Below are 27,955 nucleotides of genomic sequence, written 5' to 3' on the forward strand. Positions count from 1 at the left end.
GGTATATAGAGATTCCACATCCATAGTGGCTAGTATAGTATTGTTAGGAAGATTGTTCAAATATTGTATTTTCCTCAGAAAATCTGTGGTGTCACGTACGTAGCTGGGAGCACTGATAGCATATGGTTTCAGAACAGAGTCCATATAGCCGGAAACACCCACTGTAATGGTGCCAATACCTGAGATGATGGGGCGTCCTGGGTTTCCTGGTTTGTGTATTTTGGGTAGAAGATAGAAAGTTCCTGGCCGAGGTTCCGCTGGTGTGTTTGTGAGGATCTGTTCTTGGATGTGTAGGGGTAGCTCCTTAATAATCTTGTTCAGTTCTTTTTTGTATGTTTGTGTGGGGTCTGAGTCCAATTTCATGTAAAAGGCAGTATTGGAAAGTTGTCTGTGGGCCTCTTGGATGTAATCAGTTTTGTTCATGATGACGACAGCTCCACCCTTGTCTGCCTCTTTAATTATAATGTCTGGGTTGTTCCTGAGATTTTCTATGGCTCTCCTTTCAGCATGGTTTAGATTTTGTTGTAAGCGATGGTGTTTTCTGGTCACATCCGTTTGGATTCTGTGGCGGAAGCATTCGATGTACAGATCTAGTGTGGTATTGCGTCCATCAGGAGGGGTCCATGTGGAGTCCCTTTTTGTGTAACTTCTTTTCGGTGGTAGTTGGTGGTCAATGTTCTGTTCATTGATGCGTTTGGAGGGTGATGGTTGTTCCCCAGTAAGTTGAGAGGTGTTGTGTTGTGGGGATGTAGTTTGTTCTACTTTGTCTTGTTCTTGTGTGTGATGAAAATACTCCTTCAGGCGTAAACGGCGGAAAAATGCTTCCAGGTCCCCGCAGAACTGAATCATGTGTTGGGATTTGGCAGGGCAGAATGATAGTCCCCGTGAAAGGACGGATTCCTCAGCTGGGCTGAGTGTTTGCTGTGAAAGATTGACAATGTTGTTGATCTTGTTTTGATTGGTGGCCTGTAGGTTGGAAAGGTTGCAGAGTTTTTTATTTTTCTGGTTCTTCAGTAACTCCAGTTGAGAGTGGTAAATGGTTTGTTTTTCCTTGTGGAACTTCTGCCAGGCCGGGTGATTCCTGATGGAGTTCTCCAGTGCAGAGAGTTCCTCCTTTATTAACTTCTGTTTGGAATACAGAACGCCGATAAGATGTTTCAGCAGTTTCTTAGATAAAGTGTGGCATAGTTTTCTGGCATATTCTGTGGGATAAGTTGATTGAAGAGGGTTCTTAATTCTAAGACCCTTAGGTACAATGTCCAGGTTTTTGCATTTAGATAGAAAGAGGATGTCAGTTTGTACCTGGGCAAGTTTCTTGGTGAGGTTGATGGACTTCCATTTCATGCGGCTCAATGTGGTGCCTTCCATAGTTCTGGTTACAGGTAGGTAGCCGTGTTGGTCTGGATCGAAGTAAAATAAAAAAATTCCTTCAGTAGCACCTTAAAGACCAACTAAGTTTTTATTTTGGTATGAGCTTTCGTGTGCATGCACACTTCTTCAGATACAGTGAAATGGAAGTTTCCAGGCACTTATGTAGAGAAGGGGTGGGGAGGGGTGGGGATGGGGAGGGGGGATCACTCAGAAGGGTGGTGGAAATGGGTGATTGACTGACTGATAGCTGTTGATGACCGCAAACGACTGCAAATGGTTTTGCATGAAAAAGCAAGGGTTGAGATGGCTGAAGATCGCTTATCATGTATAATGAGATAAGAACCCGATATCTCTGTTCAAACCAGGTCCCTCCATGGTTTTGAGCTTGGTGATAAGTTGCAATTCAGCAACTTCTCTTTCCAGTCATAGAATCATAGAGTTGGAAGAGACCACAAGGGCCATCCAGTCCAACCCCCTACCAAGCAGGAGTCTTTGTCCGACCCGAGCTCTGCATCAGCATCCATCTGAACCTGGTGAGTGTCCCTGATTTGGGTCGAAGGGGTTTCCCTGGGCAGTGGAGAGGGTGCCTCTGCAGATACAGTAAACTATCTTGGGGACATCCCCCCCAAAAAATAAACAACCCCACACCCAGGTCAGGGAGCGGAGCGCCTTGATTTCTTCTTATCAGCACAGCCATAGGGAGGCGGGGATTTCAAAGCCGGTCTGCAGGGCTGAGCTGCACTATCAAGTTATAATTTACGCCCCCGTCAGTCGGGCACCGGTGTGCGACGACACGCGTGCGCGCCTTCACACGTGAAAACGAAGGCGCGAGGCTCCGGCGGGAGCTGAGCGGGTTGCATTGTTAGGAAGGCTTTTAGGGGTGTCGTTGCGGGCCGCTTCCAGACCTTGCAACCCTGCATCCGTGAAGGTGGGAGGCATGCAAGAGGAAACCAGCCCGACCGGTTCCTTTGTGAAGGCCCTGCCTGTGAATGGCCTCGGATCTGCAAGCGCAAAGAGGTTGCCATGGAGACCAATGCGTGGGATGGGGGGGTAGCCTTCTCAGGTGCAGAACAATGGGTCAACGTGGGTGGTCTGCTTAGGTGAGCTGGGAGGGGAGATGCGGGAGGGAAGGGCTTGTAATTTTTACAAATGCTTTCTTTTGGAAATTCCGCAGTAATAAAAACAGATAGTTACAATAATACAAAAATAAACATCGCTATTACATTTCATTAATTCCATTCCATTTATAATTGACCCAGCTAATGACAAATAATTACAGTTACAACAAATGCTCAGGTTTCATCAGTGTGGAAGGAGAGACATTTGTCACCCCTGAACTTGGGCAACAAGAAAGCTGGAAGCACCGGGAAAAGGTGGTGATGGGGTTTGGCAGGTTTAAAATAACTCTTGCAATGTTACACAGATTTTGGTTACAACCCAGGATTGTAAATTAGATGGACTTATAATATGCAGTTTAAAAAGTTATTTAAGGAACCCGTGGAGGGGAGGGCCTGAAACGAATACAGGTAAAACTCGGAAAATTAGAATATTGTCGAAAAGTGCATTTATTTCAGTAATGCAACTTAAAAGGTGAAACCAATATATGAGATATATGCATGACATGCAAAGCAGGATATGTCAAGCCTTTAATTGTTGTAATTGTAATTATTTGCCATTAGGCAGGTCAATTATAAATGGAATGTAATTAATGAAATGTGATAGCGATGTTTATTTTTGTTTATTTTTGTATTATTGTAACTATTTGTTTAATTACTGTGGAATTTCCAAAAGAAAGCATTTGTAAAAATAAAAATAAAAAAATATATAAGTTGCCTTACTGAGATAAATGCACTTTTCGATGATGTTCTAATTTTCCGAGGTTCACCTATATGTGAGGTTTTTGTGTCAGTGTCTCTTGGGTGGATTCTCTTTCTGTTTATTTATTAGATTTCATTTCATTATTTTTCCTTGGCAGTGTGAGAGAGGGTTTGGGGGGGCATGGTCAATTAAGGACAACAAACCATGCTGCCCCCCCAACCCCTCTCACTGCCAAGGGGAAAAAATGAAATGAAAACTAATTGTTGCATCAAGTTAGCCATATGGATGAGAATTGTAATGGATTGTTTTGAAGTTCTTTCAGCCCCAGGTGGAAAATAAAATCGCCCCAATACCCCTTGCTCCTGCCTGCCTGCTGCCATCCTGTCCTGTATTTTGCCAGAGCAAAGGTGGCAGCCCTAGTTGGAAGGGACCCCATCTAGCTCAACCCCCTGCAATGCAGGGAACTTGCCCAACATGGGGCTCAAACCCACGAACCTGAGATTATTATTATTATTTATTATTTATACCCCGTCCATCTGGCTGGGTTTCCCCCGCCACTCTGGGCGGCTTCCAACAAATAACCAAAATACATTAAAATATCACAGATTAAAAACTTCCCTAAACAGGGCTGCCTTTAGGTGTTTTCTAAATGTCAGGTAGTTGTTTAGGTAAAGGTAAAGGAACCCCTGACCATTAGGTCCAGTCGTGACCGACTCTGGGGTTGCGCGCTCATCTCGCATTATTGGCCGAGGGAGCTGCCGTACAGCTTCCAGGTCATGTGGCCAGCATGACAAAGCCACTTCTGGCAAACCAGAGCAGCACATAGAAACGTCGTTTACCTTCCTGCCAGAGCAGTACCTATTTATCTACTTGCATTTTGACGTGCTTTCGAACTGCTAGGTTGGCAGGAGCTAGGACCAAGCAATGGGAGCTCACCCCGTCACAGGGATTCGAACCGCTGACCTTCTGATCAGCAAGCCCTAGGCTCAGTGGTTTAACCACAGCGCCACCTGGGTCCCTCCAGGTAGTTGTTTATCTCCTTGATAAGTGCCTCGTGCCCTAATCACTGGGCTATTCCTTCCATCGTTGATGGGATGTGGGGCGAGGAGGGCAAAGGGCAAAAGCCTGCTCTGGACCATGCTAGCCTTGATCTATCGGGGCCAATGCCATGTAAGAAGAGCCGGTGGGTCAGCCTGAGTGGGAGAGGCTGGGGATCCAGTGGATCCTGTGTCGACCCAGGCTGCCTTCCTCCCCTATTGTAGTGTTTTCCTGGGGCCGCCTCCTTATGGGAATGTTTCTGTCCAGCATGTGTAGGGTTAAAGTGGGGCTTAGAAACAGCATAGATAATAAAGACAGGAGGGACCCAGGTGGCGCTGTGGGTTAAAGCACAGAGTCTAGGGCTTGCTGATCAGAAGGTCGGCGGTTCGAATCCCTGCAACGGGGTGAGCGCCCGTTGCTCGGTCCCAGCTCCTGCCAACCTAGCAGTTTGAAAGCACATCAAAGTGCAAGTAGATAAATAGGGACCGCTCTGGCGGGAAGGTAAACGGCGTTTCCGTGCGCTGCTCTGGTTCGCCAGAAGCAGCTTTGTCATGCTGGCCACATGACCCGGAAGCTGTCTGCGGACAAACGCCGGCTCCCTCGGCCTATAGAGCGAGATGAGCGCCGCAACCCCAGAGTCGGACATGACTGGACCTGATGGTCAGGGGCCCCTTTACCTTTACCTTTAATAAAGACAGGAAGGAAACACGATTGAAGGAAACACGATTTAAAATTATGATTTATATGGATCGAGAAAGGAAGATTGATTTGATTTGCTGGGGAAATGTCAGGTAAATGTCCAAACAAGACTGGGACATGCAGAGCGGTGGAAAAGGGAACGGATGGGAAAATATTAGAAATTAAGAAAAAGTGTTTTACTACGAGCAGCAAAGGAAGGAGGGAAAAGAAGCCTATTTTGGGGGGGGGCGTGGAAAGTCAATTGCTAAATTGGTGTTAAATTCAAAATTAATTTGTTGTTGATTTTCTTTAGAATTTGGAAAATTAATTAAAAATTAATTGGAAATAAAAGGAACCATGGAGGATTACCGTCTCGCATGATCCATGAATGTAAGGGTGGAATGCAGCTGGCGGGCTTGGAGAAGTGTCATGTGTGTTTTCCCAGGCTGATAAGAAAGGGACAAATACGGCAAATCAAAGGGAGAAATAAGCTTTAATCAACAACGTAGGTTTTATGCAGGTGAAAGATGGAAGAGCAAGAGACGGGTGCTGCTGAAACAGGAAGAGGCACCGATCCCATCAAAAGCGAGAGCAGTGAGGGATTCTGGGAAAGAAACGCACAGGGGATCCTGGGTAAAGAGGACGCCCTCAGCTCAGATGCACAGCGCCAGAGATTCAGGCATTTCTGCTACCAGGAGGCCGAAGGACCCAGAGAGGTTTGCAGCCGACTCCACCGCCTTTGCCGTCAGTGGCTGAAGCCGGAGCGACACACCAAGGCTCAGATCCTGGACCTGGTGGTCCTGGAGCAGTTCCTGGCTGTCCTGCCCCCAGAGACAGAGAACTGGGTGAGGGAATGCAGAGCAGAGACCAGTTCCCAGGCGGTGGCCCTGGCAGAAGGTTTCCTCCTGAGTCAGGCAGAGGACCAGAAGCAGGAAGAGCAGCAGGTGAGAGCATCTCAAGATCTTGTGATGCCTTCAGGTGTTTTTGAACTAAATCTCTCCTCGCCCCTGAGCAACGTTGAGGGGGAATATTGGCTACTCCTGGTCCAGATAGTCCCAACAGCCTCTGAAAGAGATGGAGGGCAATGTTACGGACAAAATGGAGTGACTTAAAATATGGATTACTAATACAGTATGCAGTTGAAAAGGTTGACATCAGGGCCTATAGAGGGGAAGGTGGGAAGTCCAGAGATTCGGAGGAATCTCTAAATATGGATATGTATTTTGTATTGTTATGATTTTATATTTGTAAAACCAAATGAAAATTATTTCCAAAAAAAGAAAGGGAGGGAGGGCACCCCAAAAAAGCCTCTATTTTCATTCACCAACGTTCTCTGGAAAATATTCCAAGTACTGCTCAGGTTTTCCCCTGTGTCATTCTGTTTTCTAATACATCTCCCCCTTCAATGTCCTCCAATCCTCACCGCTGTTTCAGGTAAAGGGTCTGCTTGTGGAAATGAGAAGTGATTTCCCTGACGCAGAGAGATCTCGGTTGGATGTCAGAGAGAAGCCACTGGGTAAGGATCCATCGGCTGTGTCTCCATATGGTCTCCCTCTGTTGGTTTTTGAAAGGGATCCGTGGCCTTTTTTTGATCTGGTGAGGGAAGAGAGTTCAGTGTGTGTGCAGGAAATAAACAACTACAGTGGTAAGTAAAGGTAAAGGGACCCCTGACCATTAGGGGGTCCAGTCGTGACCGACTCTGGGGTTGCGGCGCTCGTCTCGCGTTATTGGCTGTGGGAGCCGGCGTACAGCTTCTAGGTCATGTGGCCAGCATGACTAAGCCTCTTCTGGCGAACCAGAGCAGCACACAGAAACACCATTTACCTTCCCACCGGAGTGGTACCTATTTATCTACAGTACTTGCACTTTGACGTGCTTTCGAACTGCTAGGTTGGCAGGAGCAGGGACCGAGCAACGGGAGCTCCGTCTCGTGGGGATTCGAACCATCAACCTTCTGATCGGCAAGCCCTAGGCTCTGTGGTTTAACCCACAGCGCCACCTGCGTCCCTAACTACAGTCATAGAATCAAAGAGTTGGAAGAGACCACAAGGGCCACCCAGTCCAACCCCCTGCCAAGCAGGAAACACCACCAAAGCATTCCTGACAGATGGCTGTCAAGCCTCTGCTTAAAGACCTCCAAAGAAGGAGACTCCACCACACTCCTTGGCAGCAAATTCCGCGGCCGAACAGCTCTTACTGTCAGGAAGTTCTTCCTAATGTTTAGGTGGAATCTTCTTTCTTGTAGTTTGAATCCATTGCTCTGTGTCCGCTTCTCTGGAGCAGCAGAAAACAACTCTTCTCCCTCCTCTATATGACATCCTTTTATATATTTGAACATGGCTATCATATCACCCCTTATAGAATCAGTCCTCTTAAACAGGACCGTTTTTAAACTACAGTAGTATCTCAGTTTAAAAACAGTCCTGTTTAAGAGCGATTCAGTTTACAAGCTCCGCAAAACCCAAAGTATTGTCCCAGTTTTCTAACTTTACCTCGGTCTAAGAACAGAATCTGAATGGTGGAAGGGCACTGGCGGCGGGAGGCCTCATTAGAGAAAGCGTGGCTCAGTTTAAGAATGACTTCTGGAACGGATTAAGTTCGTAAACCGAGTTACCACTGTATTTTTAGAAGACATCTGAAGGCAGCCCTGTATTGGGACGTTTTTAATGTTTGATGTTTTAATATTCTGTTGGGAGCTGCCCAGAGTGGCTGGGGAATAAATAATAAATTATTATTATTATTATTATTATTATTATTATTATTATTAAGCAACAAAGTTTTATTCATTCCCTCCATAACAGAGAAGAATGTCTGCCAATGCTCATGTATGCTTAGACATGCTTTCATACAACCTTTGTCTCTCACAGGTGATGGGATGATGCTGAGAAGATCTACTCAGGCATCTCTTCCTGGGGGAGGAGAAGGAGCTGCTGTAGCACCAGATCAGGTAGGGCAGGAGTGGGGAAACTTCTTCAGAGTGGGGGCTGCATTCTCGTCTGTGGGTGGGTGGGACCAGATGTAAGAATGGGTGAAGCTGGTTGGTATATACCAGTGGTGGAGAACCTATGGCACATGTGCCAGAGTGGGCATGCGGAGCCCTCACTGCTGGCATGCACGCCATTAGCCCACCCGCACTGTCGTTTTGTTGTTTTTTCTATTTGTGCTCCCGCTCCTCCTCACACAACTGTGTGCGTCTGCTGCTTAAACCCAGAACCTTTTTAAAAAATTTTGGTCAGTAGCCTGTGATTGTGTTAGGCAATTGGTCCGTTTTTCAATTGGCTGTGGCAGTGACTGTTTCTGATTGGGCGCAACAGCGTTCGTTATTTGACCCTCCTTGTGATTTTTTTTCCTGCCCTGTTTTGGTGCTGCATGATAGTTCCCAGCTCCCCACTCTGAGCCAGGCCTCACCCATTCCCCTCCAGTGTGGTGTAGTGGTTAAGAGCGGTGGACTCGTAATCTGGTGAACCGGGTTCGCTTCCCCGCTCCTCCACATGCAGCTGCTGGGTGACCTTGGGCTAGTCACACTTCTCTGAAGTCTCTCAGCCTCACTCACCGCACAGAGTGTTTGTTGTGGGGGAGGAAGGGAAAGGAGAATGTTAGCCGCTTTGAGACTCCTTCGGGTAGTGATAAAGCGGGATATCAAATCCAAACTCTTCTTCTTCCACCGCTCCCCCCCCCACCGCTCCAATCCTCCGCAGGCCCCCCACCTCCCATGGGCCCGACGTGCCTGGGCTAGGAGGGCACTTGTGCCTGCCGCTTTCCTGTGTGCCTGGCCCAACCCAGCCTCACCCCTTTGCAATGTTGCCGGAGGGAGGGAGGGAGGAAGATGGTGAAGACCACGCCAGGATCACAGGCAGGGTGCAGGCAGTCAGCCAGCTGGGTGGGGTGTTCTCCCTCTCCTCCTGGCCGCCGCCTCTCATCTAGCCTCAGGGCTGCTCCATCTTCCCCATCGCAATAGGCCGAGAGCGAGCCAGCCAGCCCGCTAGCTGGGGAGCGCATCCTGGCGCACGGGATGGGAGGGGGGAAGAGGGAAGGAGATGGCAAGACCCACAGGGATTTTTCTGTTTTGTCTCCCCCGCAAAAAGCTCGACAACTTTGGGCAATGAGTCCATAAGTGACTGTGGAGGCCAATTCTGGATCCACACATCCTTCCAACAGTTGGGACATAGGTTTCCAGGCAGGAGTCGATCACGGTGTGGATTTGCCAAGCGTGCCTTCCTCTTAGCACGTTTCTCCCTTGCGTCCTGAGATCGAGTGTCTTCAAAGCCCATGACACCTTTGGTTTTGAAATGTCAAAGTGATTGTAAAATCAATGAAATGTATAAAATTAGTGAAATGTATAAACTTGAAGTATAAATAAATAAAAGAGAAACTCAAAACAACAATAATAATAAACTTTTCTATGTAGCGGCATTATAAACTCGGATATGTAAGCTAGGTGCCAAATGGTGGCCAAAACGGAATGTCTGGTTGCCATTTTGGGGCAGACGGTTCAAAGGTTGTATTTTTAAATACGACCTTTTGGTTGCTGAAATCTGTTCAGATTGTGCAGATAAAATATCACGGGTAGAATTCTACAGGGTGTGTTGTTAGTGTGTGAAAACAGTCAATATCCAAGGAGCCCCAGGCTTGCATCTCCAGATGGGGCAATGTAAGGTGCCATCCTGGCACCCAGGCATCTTCACTTGGTCGCAAGTGGCCAGTAGCCAGGTGCCAAATGCGCCCGGCGAATTTTGAACACTGTATTACCTACGAGGAGAAAATGTTTTCTTTTTCTTTCAGGGTCCAATATCTTTTGAGGACGTGGCTGTGTGGTTCACCGAAGGGGAGTGGGCCTTGCTGGATCCTGACCAGAGGGCTCTGCATAACGAAGTCATGGAGGAGAGTGTTGCGATCCTGGCATCTCTCGGTGAGGGCTCCCTCTTGGATCTTAATATATGCTTCATGAGCCAGTTTTTCTTTATGGAATGAACAGGGTGCGGGTGGCGCTGTGGTCTAAACCACTGAGCCTCTAGGGCTTGCCGATCAGAAGGTCGGTGGTTTGAATCCCTGCGACGGAGTGAGCTCCTGTTGCTCAGTCCCTGCTCCTGCCAGCCAACAGTTCGAAAGCACGCCGGCACAAGTAGATAAATAGGTACCGCTGCAGCAGGAAAGAAAATGGCATTTCCGTGTGCTCTGGTTTCAGTCACAGTGTTCTGTTGTGCCAGAAACGGTTTAGTCATGCTGGCCACGTGACCCAGAAAGTTGTCTGTGGACAAACACTGGCTTCCTCGGCCGGAAAGCGAGATGAGTGCTACAACCCCATAGTCACCTTTGACTGGACTTAACTGTCCAGCGGTCCTTTGCCTTTGCCTTTATTTCTTTATGGAATGAAATCCAATTTGCCAAGGTGGGTCAACAATGGCACTCCTGAGCTTCTTAACCCTCTGCAATTAACCTTGAATAAGCACGTTCCTGTCGTATTCTCTCTGAATCTTCCACTTTTGCCTTTCTAAACCATGGCCTTTGCAAATGGAAGTGTCACTTGTCTCTTTTTTTGTGTTTAGGGCTTTGGGAAGGCAAATCCAGAGCTCCCCTCTTTGTTTATATATACAGGTGAAACTCGGAAAATTAGAATATCGTCGAAAAGTGCATTTTTTTCAGTAATGAAACTTAAAAGGTGAAACCAATATATGAGATAGTTGCATGACATGCAAAGCAAGATATGTCAAGCCTTTATTTGTTGTAATTGTACTTATTTGTCGTTAGGTGGGTCAATTATAAATGAAATGTAATTGATGAAATGTAATAGCGATGTTTATTTTTGTATTATTGTAACTATTTGTTTTATTACTGTGGAATTTCCAAAAGGAAGCATTTGTAAAAATTAGAAGAAAAATAAAAAATAATGAGTTGCATTACTGAAATAAATGCACTTTTTGACGATACTCTAATTTTCCGAGTTTCACCTGTGTATATATATTTCCTAGAATGGGGTGGGAAGGAAGTTTCTGGGAAAGAAGGCTCAGAAAGTCCCTTGTACAGCTGAATAGACCAGGGTATGGAAGAAAGATCATTGTAATTATTATTATTATTATTATTATTATTATTATTATTATTATTATTTATTATCTATACCCTGCCCATCTGGCCAGGCCTTCCCAGCCACTCTGGGTGGCTCCCAACAGAATATTAAAAAAACAATAAAACATCAAACATTAAAAACTTCCCTAAACAGGGCTGCCTTCAGATGTCTTCTGAAAGTCAGAGAGTTGTTTATTTCCTTGACAACCTGATGAAGGGTGTTCCACGGGGAGGGAGGGAGCCAACACCGAGAAGGCCCTCTGCCTGGTTCCCTGTAACCTCACTTCTCGCAGGGAGGGAAGCACCAGAAGGCCCTCAGAGCCGGACCTTAGTGTCTGGGGTGGGCGATGGGGGTGGGAACGCTCCTTCAGGTATACTGGGCTGAGGCCATTTCGGGCTTTAAAGGTCAGCCCCAACACTTTGTTGTGCCTGATAGCAACCTATTGTAGATGACAGGTTTGGAGAGGGGGCTGAGGACTCTAAGAATAATTGACTCCATCAGTGCCAGCTATAGAGGCTCTTCTGTTCCTGCATCCATGACGAGCCGCTGTGCATAACACAGCTAAGCCTTTTCTCCAGGCGTTACCCTGGTGGAAATGGTGCAAGCCCTGCCATCGCTCCCTTCTTTGATTGTCCAAGCTTGCAAAGCAACAAATATCTTCAATATCAAGGATGAGAGTCTAGGGGTCTCTTTCAGGCGTGGCGTCATATTCAAAAAGGGTACCCCATTCCAAAGCTGCACTTAGTGAGAAATGGGGGTCCGTGAAGTATAATTGGTTGCACCTAGCCGAAATCTAGGTAAAGGTAAAGGGACCCATGACCGTAAAGTCCAGTCGTGGACAACTCTGGGGTTGTGGCATTCATCTCGCTTTACTGGCCGAGGGAGCCGGCATACAGCTTCCAGGTCATGTGGCCAGCATGACTAAGCCGCTTCTGGCGAACCAGAGCAGAGCACGGAAACACCGTTTACCTTCCCGCCAGAGCAGTACCTACTTATCTACTTGCACTTGACGTGCTTTTGAACTCCTAGGTGGGCAGGAGCTGGGACAGAGCAACGGGAGCTCACCCTGTCACGGGGATTCGAACCGCCGACCTTCTGATTGGCAAGCCCTAGGCTCTGTGGTTTAGACCACAGCGCCACCCACGTCTAATTGTTCATAAAATGCATAGTAAGTAGGGTTGGGAATCATAGTTCTCAAACTGGGTTGGGCTGAGAGAGAGTGATTGGCCCAAGACCAGACAATGAGATTCATCTCTGAGCTGGATGCTGAACCTAGGTTTCTATGGTTCGAAACCAATACTCTGTAGCACACCTGCCGCTAGTCGGGAGAGCTAGTTAAATGTGTACAAAGGTTTTCCTTCCCTCTAGATCCACTCGGTTTTACCTTTATCATAAGTATGGAAGCTGTTAAGCGAGATAAGGGTCTGTTTCTTCCTTAGGCTCTGATGAGTTTTTCAATTCATTGCAGAATGTGATGAATCGGAAAGGAAGAGTAAGGAAGAACTACATGGAAAAGAGACCCAGGACCGAGACAGATGCAGGAAGCGAGAAGAGCAAAGGAGCAAAAATGAAGCAGAAAAGAAAAGGAATAAGCTTCGAAATGACAGTGGCTTTCATGCAACCGATGATAGAAAGCAATGTGGTAACTGCCTCGTTCAATGGGAAGCTCTTGGTTCAAAACACCAGTGTAAATCCTACTGCAAAAACTACAAAGGGGAGCAACCATATAAATGCTCTGAGTGTGGAAAGGGTTTCAGAGACAGTTATAGCCTTTCTTGCCACCAGAGAATTCACACAGGAGAGAAACAATATAAATGCCTAGAATGCGGAAGGAGCTTCAGTAGCAAGCAAAGACTCGTTTATCACCAAAGAATTCACACAGGGGAGAAACCATATCAGTGTCTGGAATGTGGAAAGGGCTTCAGAGAAAAATTTACCCTTTCTTCTCATCAGATAATTCACAAAGGGGGGAAACCATATAAATGCTTGGAATGCGGAAAGAGCTTCTCTCAGAAGTTACGTCTAACTATTCACCAAAGAATTCATACAGGCGAGAAGCCGTATCGGTGCTTGGAATGTGGAAAGAGCTTCAGAGAAAATTCTAGCCTAGCTTCTCATCGGAGAATTCACACAGAGGAATACAAATGCTTGGAATGTGGAAAGAGCTTCATTAGTAGTTCAAAACTTATTCGGCATCAAACCATTCATCCCGGAGAGAAATCATATCAACATTTGGAATGTGGAAAGAGCTTCGTTAGTCGTTCAAAACTTACTCATCATCAGACAATTCACACAGGGGAGAAACCATATAAATGCTTGGAGTGTGGAAAGAGCTTCAGACACAATTCTACCCTTTCTTCCCACAAAAGAATTCATACAGGGGAGAAACCATATAAATGCTTAGAGTGTGGAAAGGGCTTTAGTCAGTCTTCCCCTCTCACTCGCCATCAGAGAATCCACACAGGGGAGACACCATATAAATGTTTTGAGTGTGGAAAGAGCTTCAGTCGGAAGGTACAACTCTCTGTTCATCAGAGAATTCACACCGGGGAGAAGCCATATCAGTGCTTGAAATGTGGAAAGAGCTTCATAAACAATTCTAGCCTTTCTTCTCATCAAACAATTCACACGGGCAAAAAGCCATATAAATGTTTGGAATGTGGAAAGAGCTTTACTTTAAAGATGAATCTCAATACCCATCAAAGAATTCACACGGGGGAGAAGCCGTATAAATGCTTGCAGTGTGGGAAGAGCTTAAGCAGCAAGGACAGACTCGCTGACCATCAAAGAACTCACACTGGTGAGAAACCCTTTAAATGCTCGGAGTGTGGGAAAAGCTTCGCTGCGAAGATAAATCTCACTACCCACAAAAGAATTCACACGGGGGAGAAACCCCATAAATGCTTGCAGTGTGGGAAGAGCTTCAGTCAGAGCCACCATCTCACTTACCATCGCAGAATTCACACTGGGGAGAAACCGTATAAATGCTTAGAGTGTGGAAAGAGCTTCAGGAACCGCACTAGTGTAATTTACCACCAGAAAGCACACACTGCAGAGACACAACATAAATGCTTGGAATGTGGAAAGTGCCTCAGTCAGGAAGCAGATCTCGTTGCTCATCAAAAAATGCACACCCGGGAGAAACCATTTGTATGCTTGGAATGTGGGAAAAGCTACACTCTGAAGAACTGTCTCAGCAGACACCAAAGAATTCATACAGGAGACAAACAGTATAAATGTTCTGAGTGCGGAAAAAGCTTCACTGAGAAGTCAACTCTCACAACACATCAACGTGTTCATACGGGAGAGAAACCCTATAAATGCCTGGAGTGTGGAAAGGGCTTCACTCAGAGCTCCCATCGCAATCTTCATCAGAGAACTCACACATCGATGGGCAGTGTATGGGAGCAGCTTTCTTCAGATCTCCAGCCTTTATTCCCACCAAAAAATCCATACAGCGGAGAACCCATATGAAGACTTGGAAAATTAAAGGAGATTTAGGAGCAGTTCCTAGCTGTCTTTCCACAATAAGAAACCATATAAATGCTTGTAATGCATATGGACAGGGCTTGTGCCCAAGACACTTTGTGGAGGAATTTTTAAAAACACTGCTTGGAAGAAGCTTCTGAAGAAGCAGGAACTTCCATTGTCATCAAATAATTCACAGTGGCCTGTTGTCTTTGTCCATGGAGTTTTCTTGGCAGGGATACTGGAGCGGCTTGCCAGTTCCTGCTCCAGGTGGATCACGTTTAGTCAAAACTCTCCACTGCAGATGGTGACAGCAGTCACAAAATTAAGGCGCCTGCTTCTTGGGAGAAAAGCGATGACAAACCTAGACAGCATCTTAAAAAGCAGAGACATCACCTTGCCGACAAAGGTCTGTATGGTTCAAGCTATGGTTTTCCCAGTAGTGATGTATGGAAGTGAGAGCTGGGCCATAAAGAAGGCTGATCACCGAAGAATTTATGCTTTTGAATTATGGTGCTGGAGGAGACTCTTGAGAGTCCCATGGACTGCAAGAAGATCAAACCTATCCATTCTTAAGGAAATCAGCCCTGAGTGCTCCCTGGAAGGACAGATCGTGAAGCTGAGGCTCCAATACTTTGGCCACCTCATGAGAAGAGAAGACTCCCTGGAAAAGACCCTGATGTTGGGAAAGATTGAGGGCACTAGGAGAAGGGGACGACAGAGGATGAGATGGTTGGACAGTGTTGAAGCTACGAACATGTGTCTGACCAAACTGCGGGAGGCAGTGGAAGACGGGAGTGCCTGGCGTGCTCTGCTCCATGGGGTCATGAAGAGTCGTACACGACTAAACAACTAAACAACAACAAATTCACAATGGTGATTTGGGGGGGGGGCTCATATCAATGCTTGGAGTGCAGGAAAATCTTGAATAAGAAAATGCAGCTCCCATCTCATTGAAGAGTAACTTCTCACAGAGGAGAATAAGTAAAGAATACAAAAGTTAGTAGCCTCCTCCAGACTTGTTTACAGAGAATTCATCTCCCTCCCTTGACCAATTTACTCTGAAGTGCTCATCTTTTCTCTTATCTTTTCATGCCCTCCATTGTCCTGTGCGCACAAAAATGGTTACCAGGTTAACCCTGTTCTCCAAGTTAGCATTTTTGCCCATGCGCCAAATCATGGGCTGTGTTTGAGCTTCATTCAGTCAAGATACTGTTACTTTGTGTTTTGCCATTTTTATAAACTATTCCAGTGATTTTCTGCAGTGAGGTTTTAATGCAGGCATAGGCAAACTCGGCCCTCCAGTTGTTTGGGACTACCATTCCCATCATCCCTAGCTAACAGGTCCAGTGGTCAGGGATGATGGGAATTGTAGTCCCAAACATCTGGAGGGCCGGAGTTTTCCCGTGCCTGTTTTAATGCTTAAGGATCACCATATTGTGCCTCTTTATATTATATAAAAGCAAGCAGGTGTTTGTGTGAAACGGGTTTGATGGCTCCATATGCCACGGTGGTACAAGACAGGATGAAGAAGCAAGACAGCTCTGTACTGGGACTCTCATGCCTTGTTTAAACATGCCAGAAGCCCATTGATTTAGGGAGTACCAAGTGTGGGTCGGCTCCTTGGACTGTAAAGCCAAATTTTTGACTTTGCACATCAAGGAAATAGATGGAAACCTGAAGAGATTCTAAATAGCGGCAAATTTGATGGATCTAACTTGACTCAGTGTTTCCCGGTTACTCCGCATTTTATGATTATATGATCATCAATGTTTTAAGTGTGTACTGCCATAAATATTCTGAAAACTTACAAGCTTCAGGGCTTGGGAGAAATAAATGGTTTAGCTGTGTTCTAAGTGGTTTGGAAGTGCAATTGTACTCGATGACATTGAGATTTTGATCCTGCGTATTTTCAATGAGTTGATAACCTGCCCCTGTTATCCATTGATGGGAAAAACCAAGATTTGTTTGTAGGTCGGGGGGGGGGAGCTTTTGGGGAAAAGAATAGTATTACAGAATTTGAGGATTAGTCTCAATGTCATCTGTGTGTCCATGTATCCATCTTGACCTGCCATAGACTCCTAGTTCTGCTGTTTCTGTCTTCTTAATATATATATATATATATATATATATATATATGAAACAAAACTTATCAATGTTATAACGTAGAACACCACTGGATAAGCTACTGGCTGGAAGAGGTCATTCTAGCTTTCAGAGAATAATAGGCCAGGAGGCAATCTTTATTTTCTTTATGGTGGGAGAAAAAAGGCATGCCTTGCTGTCTGTATTGAGTCCAATGCTATGAATATACCCCAGACACAGAACGAGGGACTAAGAGGGAACAAGCTGGAATGTGTCAAGAGGAGGGCAACCAAAATGGTCAAAGGGTCAGGGATGATGTGAGTTTAGCAGCAGCTAAAAAAGCCAATGCAATTCTGGGCTGCATCAATAGGAGTATAGCATCTAGATCAAGGGAAGTAATAGCACCACTGTATTCTGCTCTGGTCAGACCTCACCTGGAGTACTGTGTCCAGTTCTGGGCACCACAGTTCAAGAAGGAGACTGAGAAGCTGGAACGTGTCCAGAGGAGGGCAACCAAAATGGTAAAAGGCCTGGAAACGATGCCTTATGAGGAATGGCTTAGGGAGCTGGGTATGTTTAGCCTGGAGAAGAGAAGGTTAAGGGGTGATATGATAGCCATGTTCAAATATATAAAAGGATGTCATATAGAGGAGGGAGAAAGGTTGTTTTCTGCTGCTCCAGAGAAGTGGACACGGAACAATGGATTCAAGCTACAAGAAAGAAGATTCCACCTAAACATTAGGAAGAACTTCCTGACAGTAAGAGCTGTTCGGCAGTGGAATTTGCTGCCAAGGAGTGTGGTGGAGTCTCCTTCTTTGGAGGTCTTTAAGCGGAGGCTTGACAGCCATCTGTCAGGAATGCTTTGATGGTGTTTCCTGCTTGGCAGGGGGTTGGACTGGATGGCCCTTGTGGTCTCTTCCAACTCTGATTCTATGATTTGCGTGAATTCTCTCCATCTTACGCTCAGCCTGCATATTTGTGTTAAAAAAACATATACGAAAGACGCTGTCTTTTCCAGTCTGTCTAAAGAACCCAAACTGCTGTGGACTCATGACAATCTGTGGAGAAATCTGTTGAAACGATGAACAAGCTTATTGCCTAATGCCTGCAACTGATCTCAATATTTACGCGTGATTTGTTACAGTCTCCTCCACACTACATTTCCTTACCAACAAGAGCAACAACACATTTAATACAATACTGTATTACACTTTAGGTCAGGGATCAGCAAACTTTTTCAGCAGGGGGCCGGTCCACTGTCCCTCAGACCTTGTGGGGGGCCAGACTATATTTTTTTCGGCGGGGGGGGGGGGATGAACGAATTCCTATACCCCACAAATAACCCAGAGATGCATTTTAAATAAAAAGACACATTCTACTCATGTAAAAACATGCTGATTCCCGGACCTTCTGCGGGCCGGATTGAGAAGGCGATTGGGCTGCATCCGGCCCCCGGGCCTTAGTTTGGGGACTCCTGCTTTAGGCTATCATTTAAAAACTTCCCTTTCTCCAGTAAAATGGGTATAGTACTTCTGGACAACTTTGCAGGGCTGGAGTAACACAGCCACAGACCTATTATATGGGTATAATAATGGTGGCAATTTTTTTTAAAAAAAACATTCCCTAACCGGGAACAAAATCATATCAAGAGAAAGAGAATACAAACTGCCTCCCATCTCAGGTTCTACGTTGCTCCCCTGTGAGGAAAGTTTACACAACATTTGAGGTTTATTTGGGGTAAATAAAAATATTTTTCCTCAAACCATATCAACTGTGCCCGATCCCCATAGAAAGACAAAGGATGTGATTCTTGGTTGAGGTATATAAGGTGGCTTCTAGACTCTTTATCTAATTTTGCAAACCTGTAGCTCCCAGGGAGGTTCACAACATACTTTTGTAGATCATTTTAGGACGAATTTCTTCCTCAGAAACGGAGGAGGCGGCAGAGATAATGGAGTCTTCCTCTAGCAGAGGGTTTCCATTCCCCCACTCTTTCTTTTTCAATGGATTTTATTATAGTTAAATAAATAAATACTTCCACTCCAGGATAACACCCAACAATCCCCCTTTGCACAAAGAGGGAGCCAGGTTCAAGTCCAGGCAGCGCCAGGCAAGAGCCATCCTTTCCAAATTCCAGAAGGGCAGCTTGGAAAAATTCCCTGCCCTTCTCTCCCCCACTGCTACTCCTTGCCCCACAAAGAAGGAAGAAAAGCTTCACCCCATTATTTTTCCACCTTTAACTCTTGCACTGCAGGGGGTTGGACTAGATGACCCTCGGGTCCCTTCCAACTCTACAGTTCTTTGATTCTATTAAACTCCTTGCTCCCTCTGTCTCCTCGCCAAGAAAAGAGACAAACAGCAGGTGCCCATTTGCACGTGGGGCAGCAGAATCACCTATCAGTTATGGGAAAAGGCTGCTCTATCCACTAGACCTCCTTTCCCCCCATCCCTCTTCAAAGCTACTTTAAAAATGCTGCTTTTCTGCTCATTCCCGAAGTGCCGGCGAGTGTCCCCACCCTTACCAGGATATGCCCAGATTCCCATCTGTGTGCGCGCAGAGCGCACGTTTCCTCTTTGGCACAGAGCGTCAGTGTCAGGCCCTGCAAGGGTTAAAAAAGAACCGGATTCCTAGAGAAGAAGGAAATTTGGGGTGGGTGGAAGGGGGGCTTCCTCCACAGCAGAAGCCGCTCCCCGCTTTGCAAAGGAAGGAGCCTCTGCTTTTACCCACCGCGCGCTGCATCTGCGGCTGCTCCTGCAACCCGGTGAGATTCTGCAACATCGTTTTGGTGCGTTTGGTGGAAAGGAGGGGGCGTCGCCGCGTGGGAGACGCAGATCAGGAGAACCATCACAAGAAACAAATAGGGAGAGGGGTTGTTCATGTCTCCGTTCCCCATTTTCTATTATCTAAGATAGAATCACTGAATCGTAAAGTTGGAAGGGACACCCCCGGGTCATCTAGTCCAACCCCCTGCAATCCAAGAACCTTTTGCCCACGTGAGGCTCGAACCCACGACCCTGAGATTAAGAGTCTATTGCTCTATTTGGGGAGGCTGGGGTTTAAAGTGAGTCTGCGAGGCGGAGTTGATCAGTGGGAGTGGATTGTCATAGAGTTGGAAGGGACCCCGAGGATCATCTAGTCCAACCCACTTTAACGCAGAAATATGCAACTGACCCATATTTTAATATTTTGCTGGAAGCTGCCCAGAGTGGCTGGGGAAACCCAGCAAGATGGGCAGGGTGTAAGCAATAAAATTATTATTATTATTATTAAGGAGCAAACATGCACTGAGGATGGGAGTTTGGGACACATCTCTTGTTATAATTGTTTATGCACATCGTTTCATTAAATGGCAATAAAAAGCTTTAAAGGTAAAGGGACCCCTGACCGTTCGGTCCAGTTGCGGACGACTCTGGGGCTGCGGCACTCATCTCGCGTTACTGGCCAAGGTAGTCGGCGTTTGTCCGCAGACAGCTTCCAGGTCATGTGGCCAGCATGACTAAGCTGCTTCTGGTGAACCAGAGCAGCACATGGAAACGCCGTTTACCTTCCCTCCGGAGTGGTACCAATTTATCTACTTGCACTTTGACGTGCTTTCAAACTGCTAAGTTGGCAGGAGCAGGGACCAAGCAGCGGGATTCAAACCGCCGACCTTCTGATCTGCAAGCCCTAGGCTCTATGGGTTAACCCACAGCACCAGCTGCATCCCTGGTTTTGACCTACAAAGCCTTAAAACATAGCCATGGCGGCCTATAGCCATTGATAGCCCTCTGCTCCATGAATTTGTACCGTCCTCTCTTTAATTATTATTATTTATTTATTTATTTATTTATTTATTTATTTATTTATACCCCGCCACTCTGGGCGGCTTCCAACATTTAAACATTAAAAGCCTCCCTAAACAGGGCTGTCTTAAAGGCAGTGTGGTGCAGTGGTGAGAGCAGACCAGGACCACAGAGCTCCGGGGAGGGGTGGGGGTGACAACTTTGGCCCACTTACTATCAGCATGGCCTACCTCATAGGGTTGTCGTGAGGATTGACTGGAGAGGGGGAGAGCCACGCGTGCTGCCTTGCGCTCCTTGGAGGAAAAGGTGGGATGCAAAAGGAAAAGTATAGAATCATGGAGTCACAAGGGAACCCGAGGATCATCTAGTCCAGGGGTCCCCAGACTTACCCGCCTTCGGGCCGGTGCCCGCCGTGCCGATCGCGCGGCGGGCCGGAGGGCGGGGGAGTGCGCGCCAGTGCGCATGCGCACACCCATTTACTGGCGCGGTGGTGCGCTTCCAGGCCGGAAAAATCGCCGGAAATTGTTTGTGCGCATGCGTATGGGCCTCTCCCGACCCGGAAGTGCACCGGAAATGACCTCTTCTGGGTCGGGAGAGGCCCATACGCATGCGCAGAAACGATTTTCGGCAAAAAAATTCCGATCTGGAAGGGCGCCGCCGCGCAGCGCGCTGCAAAAACGGGCGGCGGCAGCGGGCGGCGGGGGTCGTCGCGGGCCGGATTGGGAGGCCAATTGAGCCACATCCGGCCCGGGGGCCGTAGTCTGGGGACCCCTGATCTAGTCCAACCCCAGCGATGTAGGAATATGCAGGTGGATCGAGCCTGCAACCTTGGTGTTACCGGAAATATGCTTTAACCAACTGAGCTATCACTTCTTCTTCTTCTTCTACATATCAGTTAAATAATGATGATAATAATAATAATAATAATAATAATAATAATAATAATAATAATTTATTATTTATACCCCCGCCCATCTGGGCAGCCTCCAACAGAAATATTAAAATACAATAATTTATAAAACTGAGCTATCAGCCAATTGTTCTTCATCCCTTAAAGTTAAAGCCCCTGTTTGTCAAGCGGAGCTTTCTGGCTTGGTAGCACATAATAAATGTGTGTACATTCAGATGTCAGGGTCACATTATGCTGGGAATACTTCTGCCTAAGGACACTTTTCTTGCATGAGGGGTTTGGCATTTACAGAATTATTGTAAAACCGAGCTTTAAAGAGCATAAATGAAAACAGTCCTTGTTAGTGATCCCTGAATATAGCAATGGGAGGGATGTGGTATGTTTCTCTCTGGCTGATGAATCTGTGTAATAGGCTATGGATGCAGAAAGGAAGGGGATGCACGAGATAGATCATAGAATCTTGGAAGGGACCCGAGGGTCATCTAGTCCAACCCCCTGCAATGCAGGAATCTCAGCTGAAGCATCCATGACAGATGGCCACGCAAGCTCTGCTTAAAATCCTCCAAGGAAGGAGACCAAGATGCGTTCTTGGTCCAGGTAGTTAGATTTTTGGGCAGGGATCCTGCAAATGGGCAGTGTGTGGGGAATAGCTGTGTAAGCAATACAACCTCCATATGGAGAAGCGGTATACCAGATCTCAAATAGGGGAAAGAAATGTTGTATATGACATAATTCACAATACGAGGGATCAAAATGAAAAATACGTTTTCATCACAGAATGTTTTTCTGCAGATACCGGTAAGAGATGGAAGAACAAGACTCTGCCGCCCTCGAAGCAGGAAGACAGCCTGATAGCATTGTGACTGGGAGCACTGGGGAAACTTGGGTTGGAAGCAGACACAAGACATTGAGGGAGAACACCCACAGCTCAGATCTGCAGTGCCAACAGTTTAGGCACTTCCAGTACCAGGAGGCCAAGGGACCACGGGAAGTTTGCAGCCGACTCCACCATCTTTGCCGTCAGTGGCTGAAGCCGGAGACACACACCAAGGCTCAGATCCTGGACCTGGTGATCCTGGAGCAGTTCCTGGCTGTCCTCCCCCCGGAGATGGAGAACTGGGTGAGGGAATGCGGAGCAGAGACCAGTTCCCAGGCGGTGGCCCTGACAGAAGGTTTCCTCCTGAACCGGGCAGAGGACAAGAAGCAGGAAGAGCAGCAGGTGAGAGTTTTGTCTGGACCAGGGAAAGTCAACCTGGTTTCCTCCAGAGGTTGTTGAACTAAAACTCCCATCAACCCTATTCATTCTACATTTTGGCTGGGAATTATGGGAGTTGAAGTCCAGCAACTTTTGGAGAGCATTGTGCCAGCTACCTCTGAGCTAAATAATCCCAAGGGGCTCAGGATGTGAGGGAGGCGATCCCAGAATTCTCTGCTTCTTCAGCAACTTTCTGTGGAAGTCCGCCAAACAGATAGCCAGTACCGCTAAGGTTTTTGCATTTGCTGTTTCCATGCGATGTCTTCAGCCCGGACACTGAGATCCAGCGCCGAGGGCCTTCTGGCAGTTCCCTCATTACGAGAAGTGAGGTCACAGGGAACCAGACAGAGGGCCTTCTCAGTAGTGGCGCCCTCCCTGTGGAACGCCCTTCCATCAGATGCTAAGGAAATAAGCAGCTATCCTATTTTTAAAAGACATCTGAAGGCAGCCCTGTTTAGGGAAGTTTTTAATATTTAATGCTGTATTGTTTTAACACTCAATTGGGAGCCGCCCAGAGTGGCTGGGGAGACTCAGCCAGATGGGTGGGGTACAAATAATAAATTATTATTATTATTATGCATATTTCTGTTTCAGGGAAAGGATCTGGTAACAGAAATAAGAAGCGATTCCTCCAAAGCAGAAAGCAATATGTCAGTCATCAGGCAGAGGCCTCTGGGTGAGGATTTAGGGGTACTGTTTCAATATGGTCTCCCTCTGTTAATTTTGAAACTAAGCCATCAACTTCTTAAACCTATTGCGGGGAGACAACTCTCCACCCTTTTCCAGGGCTCGAAAATACCCTTATTTGCAACACATTGTGCACATGGATTTGTGATCAAAAGTCCCAAAGGGTTGCCATGTGTTCACACACTGGAACTATCAAAGAGATGCAAAGATCTCAAACTTGCTCAACCATTAAGACTTTCTCTTAAGTATCCATTTCTCATCCAAGTATGTGCTAATGGTTTTGTCTCTGACAGGCAATGGAATGATGCCGGCAAGATGTCCTCCGCCATCTCCTCTTCATGGTTCAGTAGAAGGAGCAGCTGTGAGACCAGATCAGGTAGGGGGATAGAATCATAGAGTTGGAAGAGACCACAGTTGGAAGAGACCACATTTATCTCAGCAGCTGGGAAATAATCGGTTGAAAGAGGAAAACATCTATGTGACTGTAAAGGGAAAGATCTGGATTATTATGGATTTGGAGAGACGATTTGAACTTTAGAAAAAAGACGACAGTGGACGGTTGCGAGGAATCCCCAATTTCTTGAAGCATGGGAACCCTAAAAAATTTTTTTAGATGATTTGGCATAACATTCGGTTTGATTGATATATATGTGTATAATTTGAAATAATGAATGTGATATAATTGGTTTTAATTGGAAAAATTAATAAAATATATTTTTTTTTAAAAAAGGAAGAGACCACAAGGGCCATCCAGTCCAACCCCCTGCCGAGCAGGAAACACCACCAAAGCATTCTTGACATATGCCTGTCAAGCCTCTGCTTAAAGACCTCCAAAGAAGGAGACTCCACCACACTCCTTGGTAGCAAATTCCACTGCTGAACAGCTCTTACTGTCAGGAAGTTCTTCCTAATGTTTAGGTGGAATCTTCTTTCTTGTAGTTTGAATCCGTTGCTCCGTGTCCGCTTCTCTGGAGCAGCAGAAAACAACCTTTCTCCCTCCTCTATATGACATTCTTTTATATATTTGAACATGGCTATCATATCACCCCTTAACCTTCTCTTATCCAGGCTAAACATACCCAGCTCCCTAAGCCGTTCCTCATAAGGCATCGTTTCCAGGCCTTTGACCATTTTGGTTGCCCTCTTCTGGACACATTCCAGCTTGTCAGTATCCTTCTTGAACTGTGGTGCCCAAGACCATTGTTGTATACCAAGACTCCTAGATCCTTTTCACATGTACTGCTTTCAAGCCAGGTGTCTCCCATCCTGTATTTGTGCCTTAGATCACTGGGGGGAGAGGCTTGGCCCCACTTTCCCGTCTCACCTCCCTGGTCCTGAGTGAATCTCTTTCCATCAATTTGTTCCTATCAAAGTTGGCCTCAGCGAAGGCTGTGTATGCCACCCAAGGTGGTTTAATTCCTGAGAATAACAAGCAGCCACCTCAATAGACCATCTCTATGCTACCCATGACAGGGGACGCAGGTGGTGCTGTGGGTTAAACCACAGAGTTTAGGGCTTGCTGATCAGAAGGTCGGCGGTTCGAATCCCTGCAACGGGGTGAGCTCCCGTTGCTCGGTTCCAGCTCCTGCCCACCTAGCAGTTTGAAAGCACGTCAAAGTGCAAGTAGATAAATAGGTATCGCTCCGGCGGGAAGGTAAACGGCATTTCCGTGAGCTGCTCTGATTCACCAGAAGCGGCTTTGTCATGCTGGCCACATGACCTGGAAGCTGTACGCCGGCTCCCTTGGCCAGTAAAGCGAGATGAGCGCCGCAACCCCAGAGTCGGTCACGACTGGACCTAAATATTTACCTTCATGCTACCCATGAGAAAATGTTTCCCTCTTCTTTTAGGGTCCCATATCATTTGAGGATGTGGCTGTGCATTTCACGGATGAGGAGTGGTCGCTGCTGGATCCTGACCAGAGGGTATTGCATAAGGAAGTCATGGAGGAGAACTGGGGAATCGTGGCCTCTCTCGGTAAGACCCCCTGTTGCGTCATAAGGTTGTTTTTGAAATTCAATATTTCTGTATGTGAGCAATCTTAATATTTCTGACATAGCACAACACATGCAGCCTCTGGGATTTTTATTCCGGCTGTTAATCTTGAAAGTTAATATTGCAGTTAATCTCTCCTGCAATTTCTCTGGCCATGCATTCTCAAGACCTGCCCTTCACAACTGTGGCTTGGTTGGTCTTATCTGGCTAAGTTATTTGTGGAATGTAAGTTTCAGAGTTGCGAGGGAAGTGGAGCTATGTCATTTTCCAGAAGGCCAAAGAGACGGGTTCACATCATCAGAAATTGAGTGAATTTCATGAATGGGCCAAATAATAATCCACCTCACAAAAGAGGCTGGGGTTCACTGATCTCAGATTTCCATAAAAATGAGAGGCCTTTGCCTTCTCTTTGTTTATATTAATTCCAAATATGAGGTGAAAGGAAGGGTCAGTAGCAGCTTAGTGTAATATGTTTTTTTGGGGGGGACACACACCTTTTTATGGCTGGGGTAGCCAATGTGGTTCCATCCAGAGGTTGCAGGAATCCACCTTCATCATGCCTGACAGCTGTCTGTTCCAGCTGGAGCTGATGGGAAAGTCTAATAACATCTGGACGGCACGACATAAAAGGGTATTAGCTAGTAAGAACCCCACACATCTCCACATTTCCTCTGTTTCAGCACAAGGAATCCACAGCGCAGAGAAACCATATAAATGCAGTGAGTGTGGAATGAGCTTTGCTCAGAAGATAATTCTCATGTACCATCAAAGAATTCACACAGGGGAGAAACCCTATCAGTGTTTGGAGTGTGGAAAGATCTTAAGGCATAAGACAAGTCTTGCTTCCCATCAAAGAATTCATTCTGGGGAGAAACCCTATCAGTGCTTGGAGTGTGCAAAAAGCTTCACTCACAAAATAACTCTCATGCACCATCGAGCAATTCACACTGGTGAGAAACCGTATAAATGCTCACCATGTGGAAAGAGCTTCACTTTGAAGAAAAACCTCACTTCCCATCAAAGAATTCACACCGGGGAGAAACCGTATAAATGTCTGCAATGCGGAAAGAGATTCAGTCAAAGCTCCCATCTCACTTACCACCGCAGAATTCACACAGGGGAGAAGCCATATAAGTGCTTAGAGTGTGGAAAGAACTTCAGCCAACGTACTAGTCTAATTTACCACCAGAAAACACACACTGCAGAGACACAATATAAATGCTTGGAATGTGGAAAGTGCCTCAGTCAGGAGGCAGATCTCGTTGATCATCAAAAAATGCACATCCGGGATAAACCACATGTATGTTCGGAATGTGGGAAAAGGTACACTCAGAAGAATTGTCTTAGGAAACATCAAAGAATTCATACAGGAGAGAAAAACTATAAATGCTCTGAGTGCGGAAAAAGCTTCATTGAGAAGTCAGCTCTCACGACACATCAACGCGTTCATACGGGAGAGAAACCCTATAAATGCCTGGAGTGTGGAAAGGGCTTCACTCAGAGCTCCCATCGCAATGTTCATCGAAGAACTCACAAATTGATATTCGGTGCGGACAAAGAGCTTTCTTCAGATCTCCAGCCTTTATTTCCACCAAAAAATCCATACAGTGGAGAACCCATATAAAGACTTGGAATATTAAAGGAGCTTTAGGAGCAGTTCCTAGCTTTCTTTCTGCAAGAAAAACCCATATAAATGCTTGGATTGCATATTGTGGAGTAATCATAAAAGTCCTCAGAAGTTGGGAGGAGCTTCCAAAAAAGGATAAACTTCTGTTTTTATCATTAATTCATTCTTCAAAGATGATCAGAGCATCAAGCACAGTACTAACCTTACCTGACATCAAAGAATTCACACAGGGACGAAACAATATATTTCCCCCAGAAGGCAAGATGTTGGGGACCAGGCAGGATCTAAGAATCTAAAAATCCACTTGGATATACAGTTGGACCTCGACTTACGAGCTCCTTGACATCCGACGTTTTCGACTTACGAGCGGAAAAAGTGGCCACGCGCTTACAATTTTTCCAACATCCAAACGGAAAACCCGTTCGCGGCTAGATGCGGTTTCCTCGACTTACGAATTTTTCCATTTCCAATGCATTCCTATGGGAAACCGCTTTTCCTTTTCCTATGGGAAACTCGACTTACGAAGTTTTCGACCTACGAGTGTGCATTCGGAACGGATTAAATTCGTAAATTGAGGTCCCACTGTATTTATATTACAGTGGTACCTTGGTTTACGAACTTAATCTGTTCCAGAAGTTTGTTCTTAAACCAAGCGTTCTTAAACCAAGGCGTGCTTTTCCATAGCAGCAAGGGACTCAATTTACAAATGGAACCCACTCAAAAGGAAGCGGAACATGTTCTGCTTCCAAGGCAAAGTTCACAAACCAAAACACCTACTCCCGAGTTTGCAGCGTTCTTAATCCATGTTGTGCATAAACTAAGCTGTTCTTAAGCCAAGGTACCACGGTAAATACATTAGCAGAAGACCAGTGGGGGCATTTCCATTTTTGAAAGATGAAAGCATCAAAGAGAAATCAACAGCAAGGAGAAATGAAAGGAACGGTATATGCAGGTAAGGGAAAGTGCTGCCTTTTCTTGTGATGGAGTTGGGAGGGGGGAAAGCATGACTTGCTCTCCGTGTTGAGCCCAATGCTGTGGATCTATGCCTCTCCCCAGACACAGAACAAGAGAGTGAGATTTGTGTGAATGCTGTGAGTCCTCACCGTCTTATATTCAGCATATATGTGTAAATAAAACATATCCGAAATGCACTGTCGTCTCCAGTTACCTTGATTT

The 27,955-nt window shown here is 46.2% G+C and overlaps 1 protein-coding gene across 1 annotated transcript; it reads left to right on the top strand.

Moving 5' to 3' along the window:
• Positions 1-1,794: 1,794 nt before the first annotated feature.
• On the top strand, positions 1,795-27,930 carry LOC118080201 (uncharacterized). The gene is made up of 9 exons (XM_088664295.1): positions 1,795-1,904; positions 5,219-5,849; positions 6,340-6,421; positions 7,773-7,852; positions 9,688-9,814; positions 12,438-13,993; positions 14,156-14,330; positions 23,556-23,570; positions 25,839-27,930. The coding sequence occupies exons 2-9, from the start codon at positions 5,433-5,435 to the stop codon at positions 26,774-26,776; spliced, it is 3,390 nt and encodes a 1,129-aa protein (XP_088520421.1). The 5' UTR covers positions 1,795-1,904; positions 5,219-5,432; the 3' UTR covers positions 26,777-27,930.
• The last annotated feature ends 25 nt before the right edge of the window (positions 27,931-27,955 follow it).

The sequence above is a fragment of the Zootoca vivipara genome, chromosome 2 (genome assembly GCF_965207765.1).
Source record: "Zootoca vivipara chromosome 2, rZooViv2.hap1.1, whole genome shotgun sequence".
In the NCBI taxonomy this organism is placed as follows: Eukaryota; Metazoa; Chordata; class Lepidosauria; order Squamata; family Lacertidae; genus Zootoca; species Zootoca vivipara.

Bases quoted from the DNA above. Each gene is read 5' to 3' on its own strand.
- LOC118080201 (XM_088664295.1), top strand. From the start codon at position 5,433: ATGGAAGAGCAAGAGACGGGTGCTGCTGAAACAGGAAGAGGCACCGAT. The intron at 5,850-6,339 runs GTGAGAGCATCT...CCGCTGTTTCAG, and splicing joins AGAAGCAGGAAGAGCAGCAG to GTAAAGGGTCTGCTTGTGGA. The intron at 13,994-14,155 runs GTAATTTACCAC...TACACTCTGAAG, and splicing joins GCTTCAGGAACCGCACTAGT to AACTGTCTCAGCAGACACCA.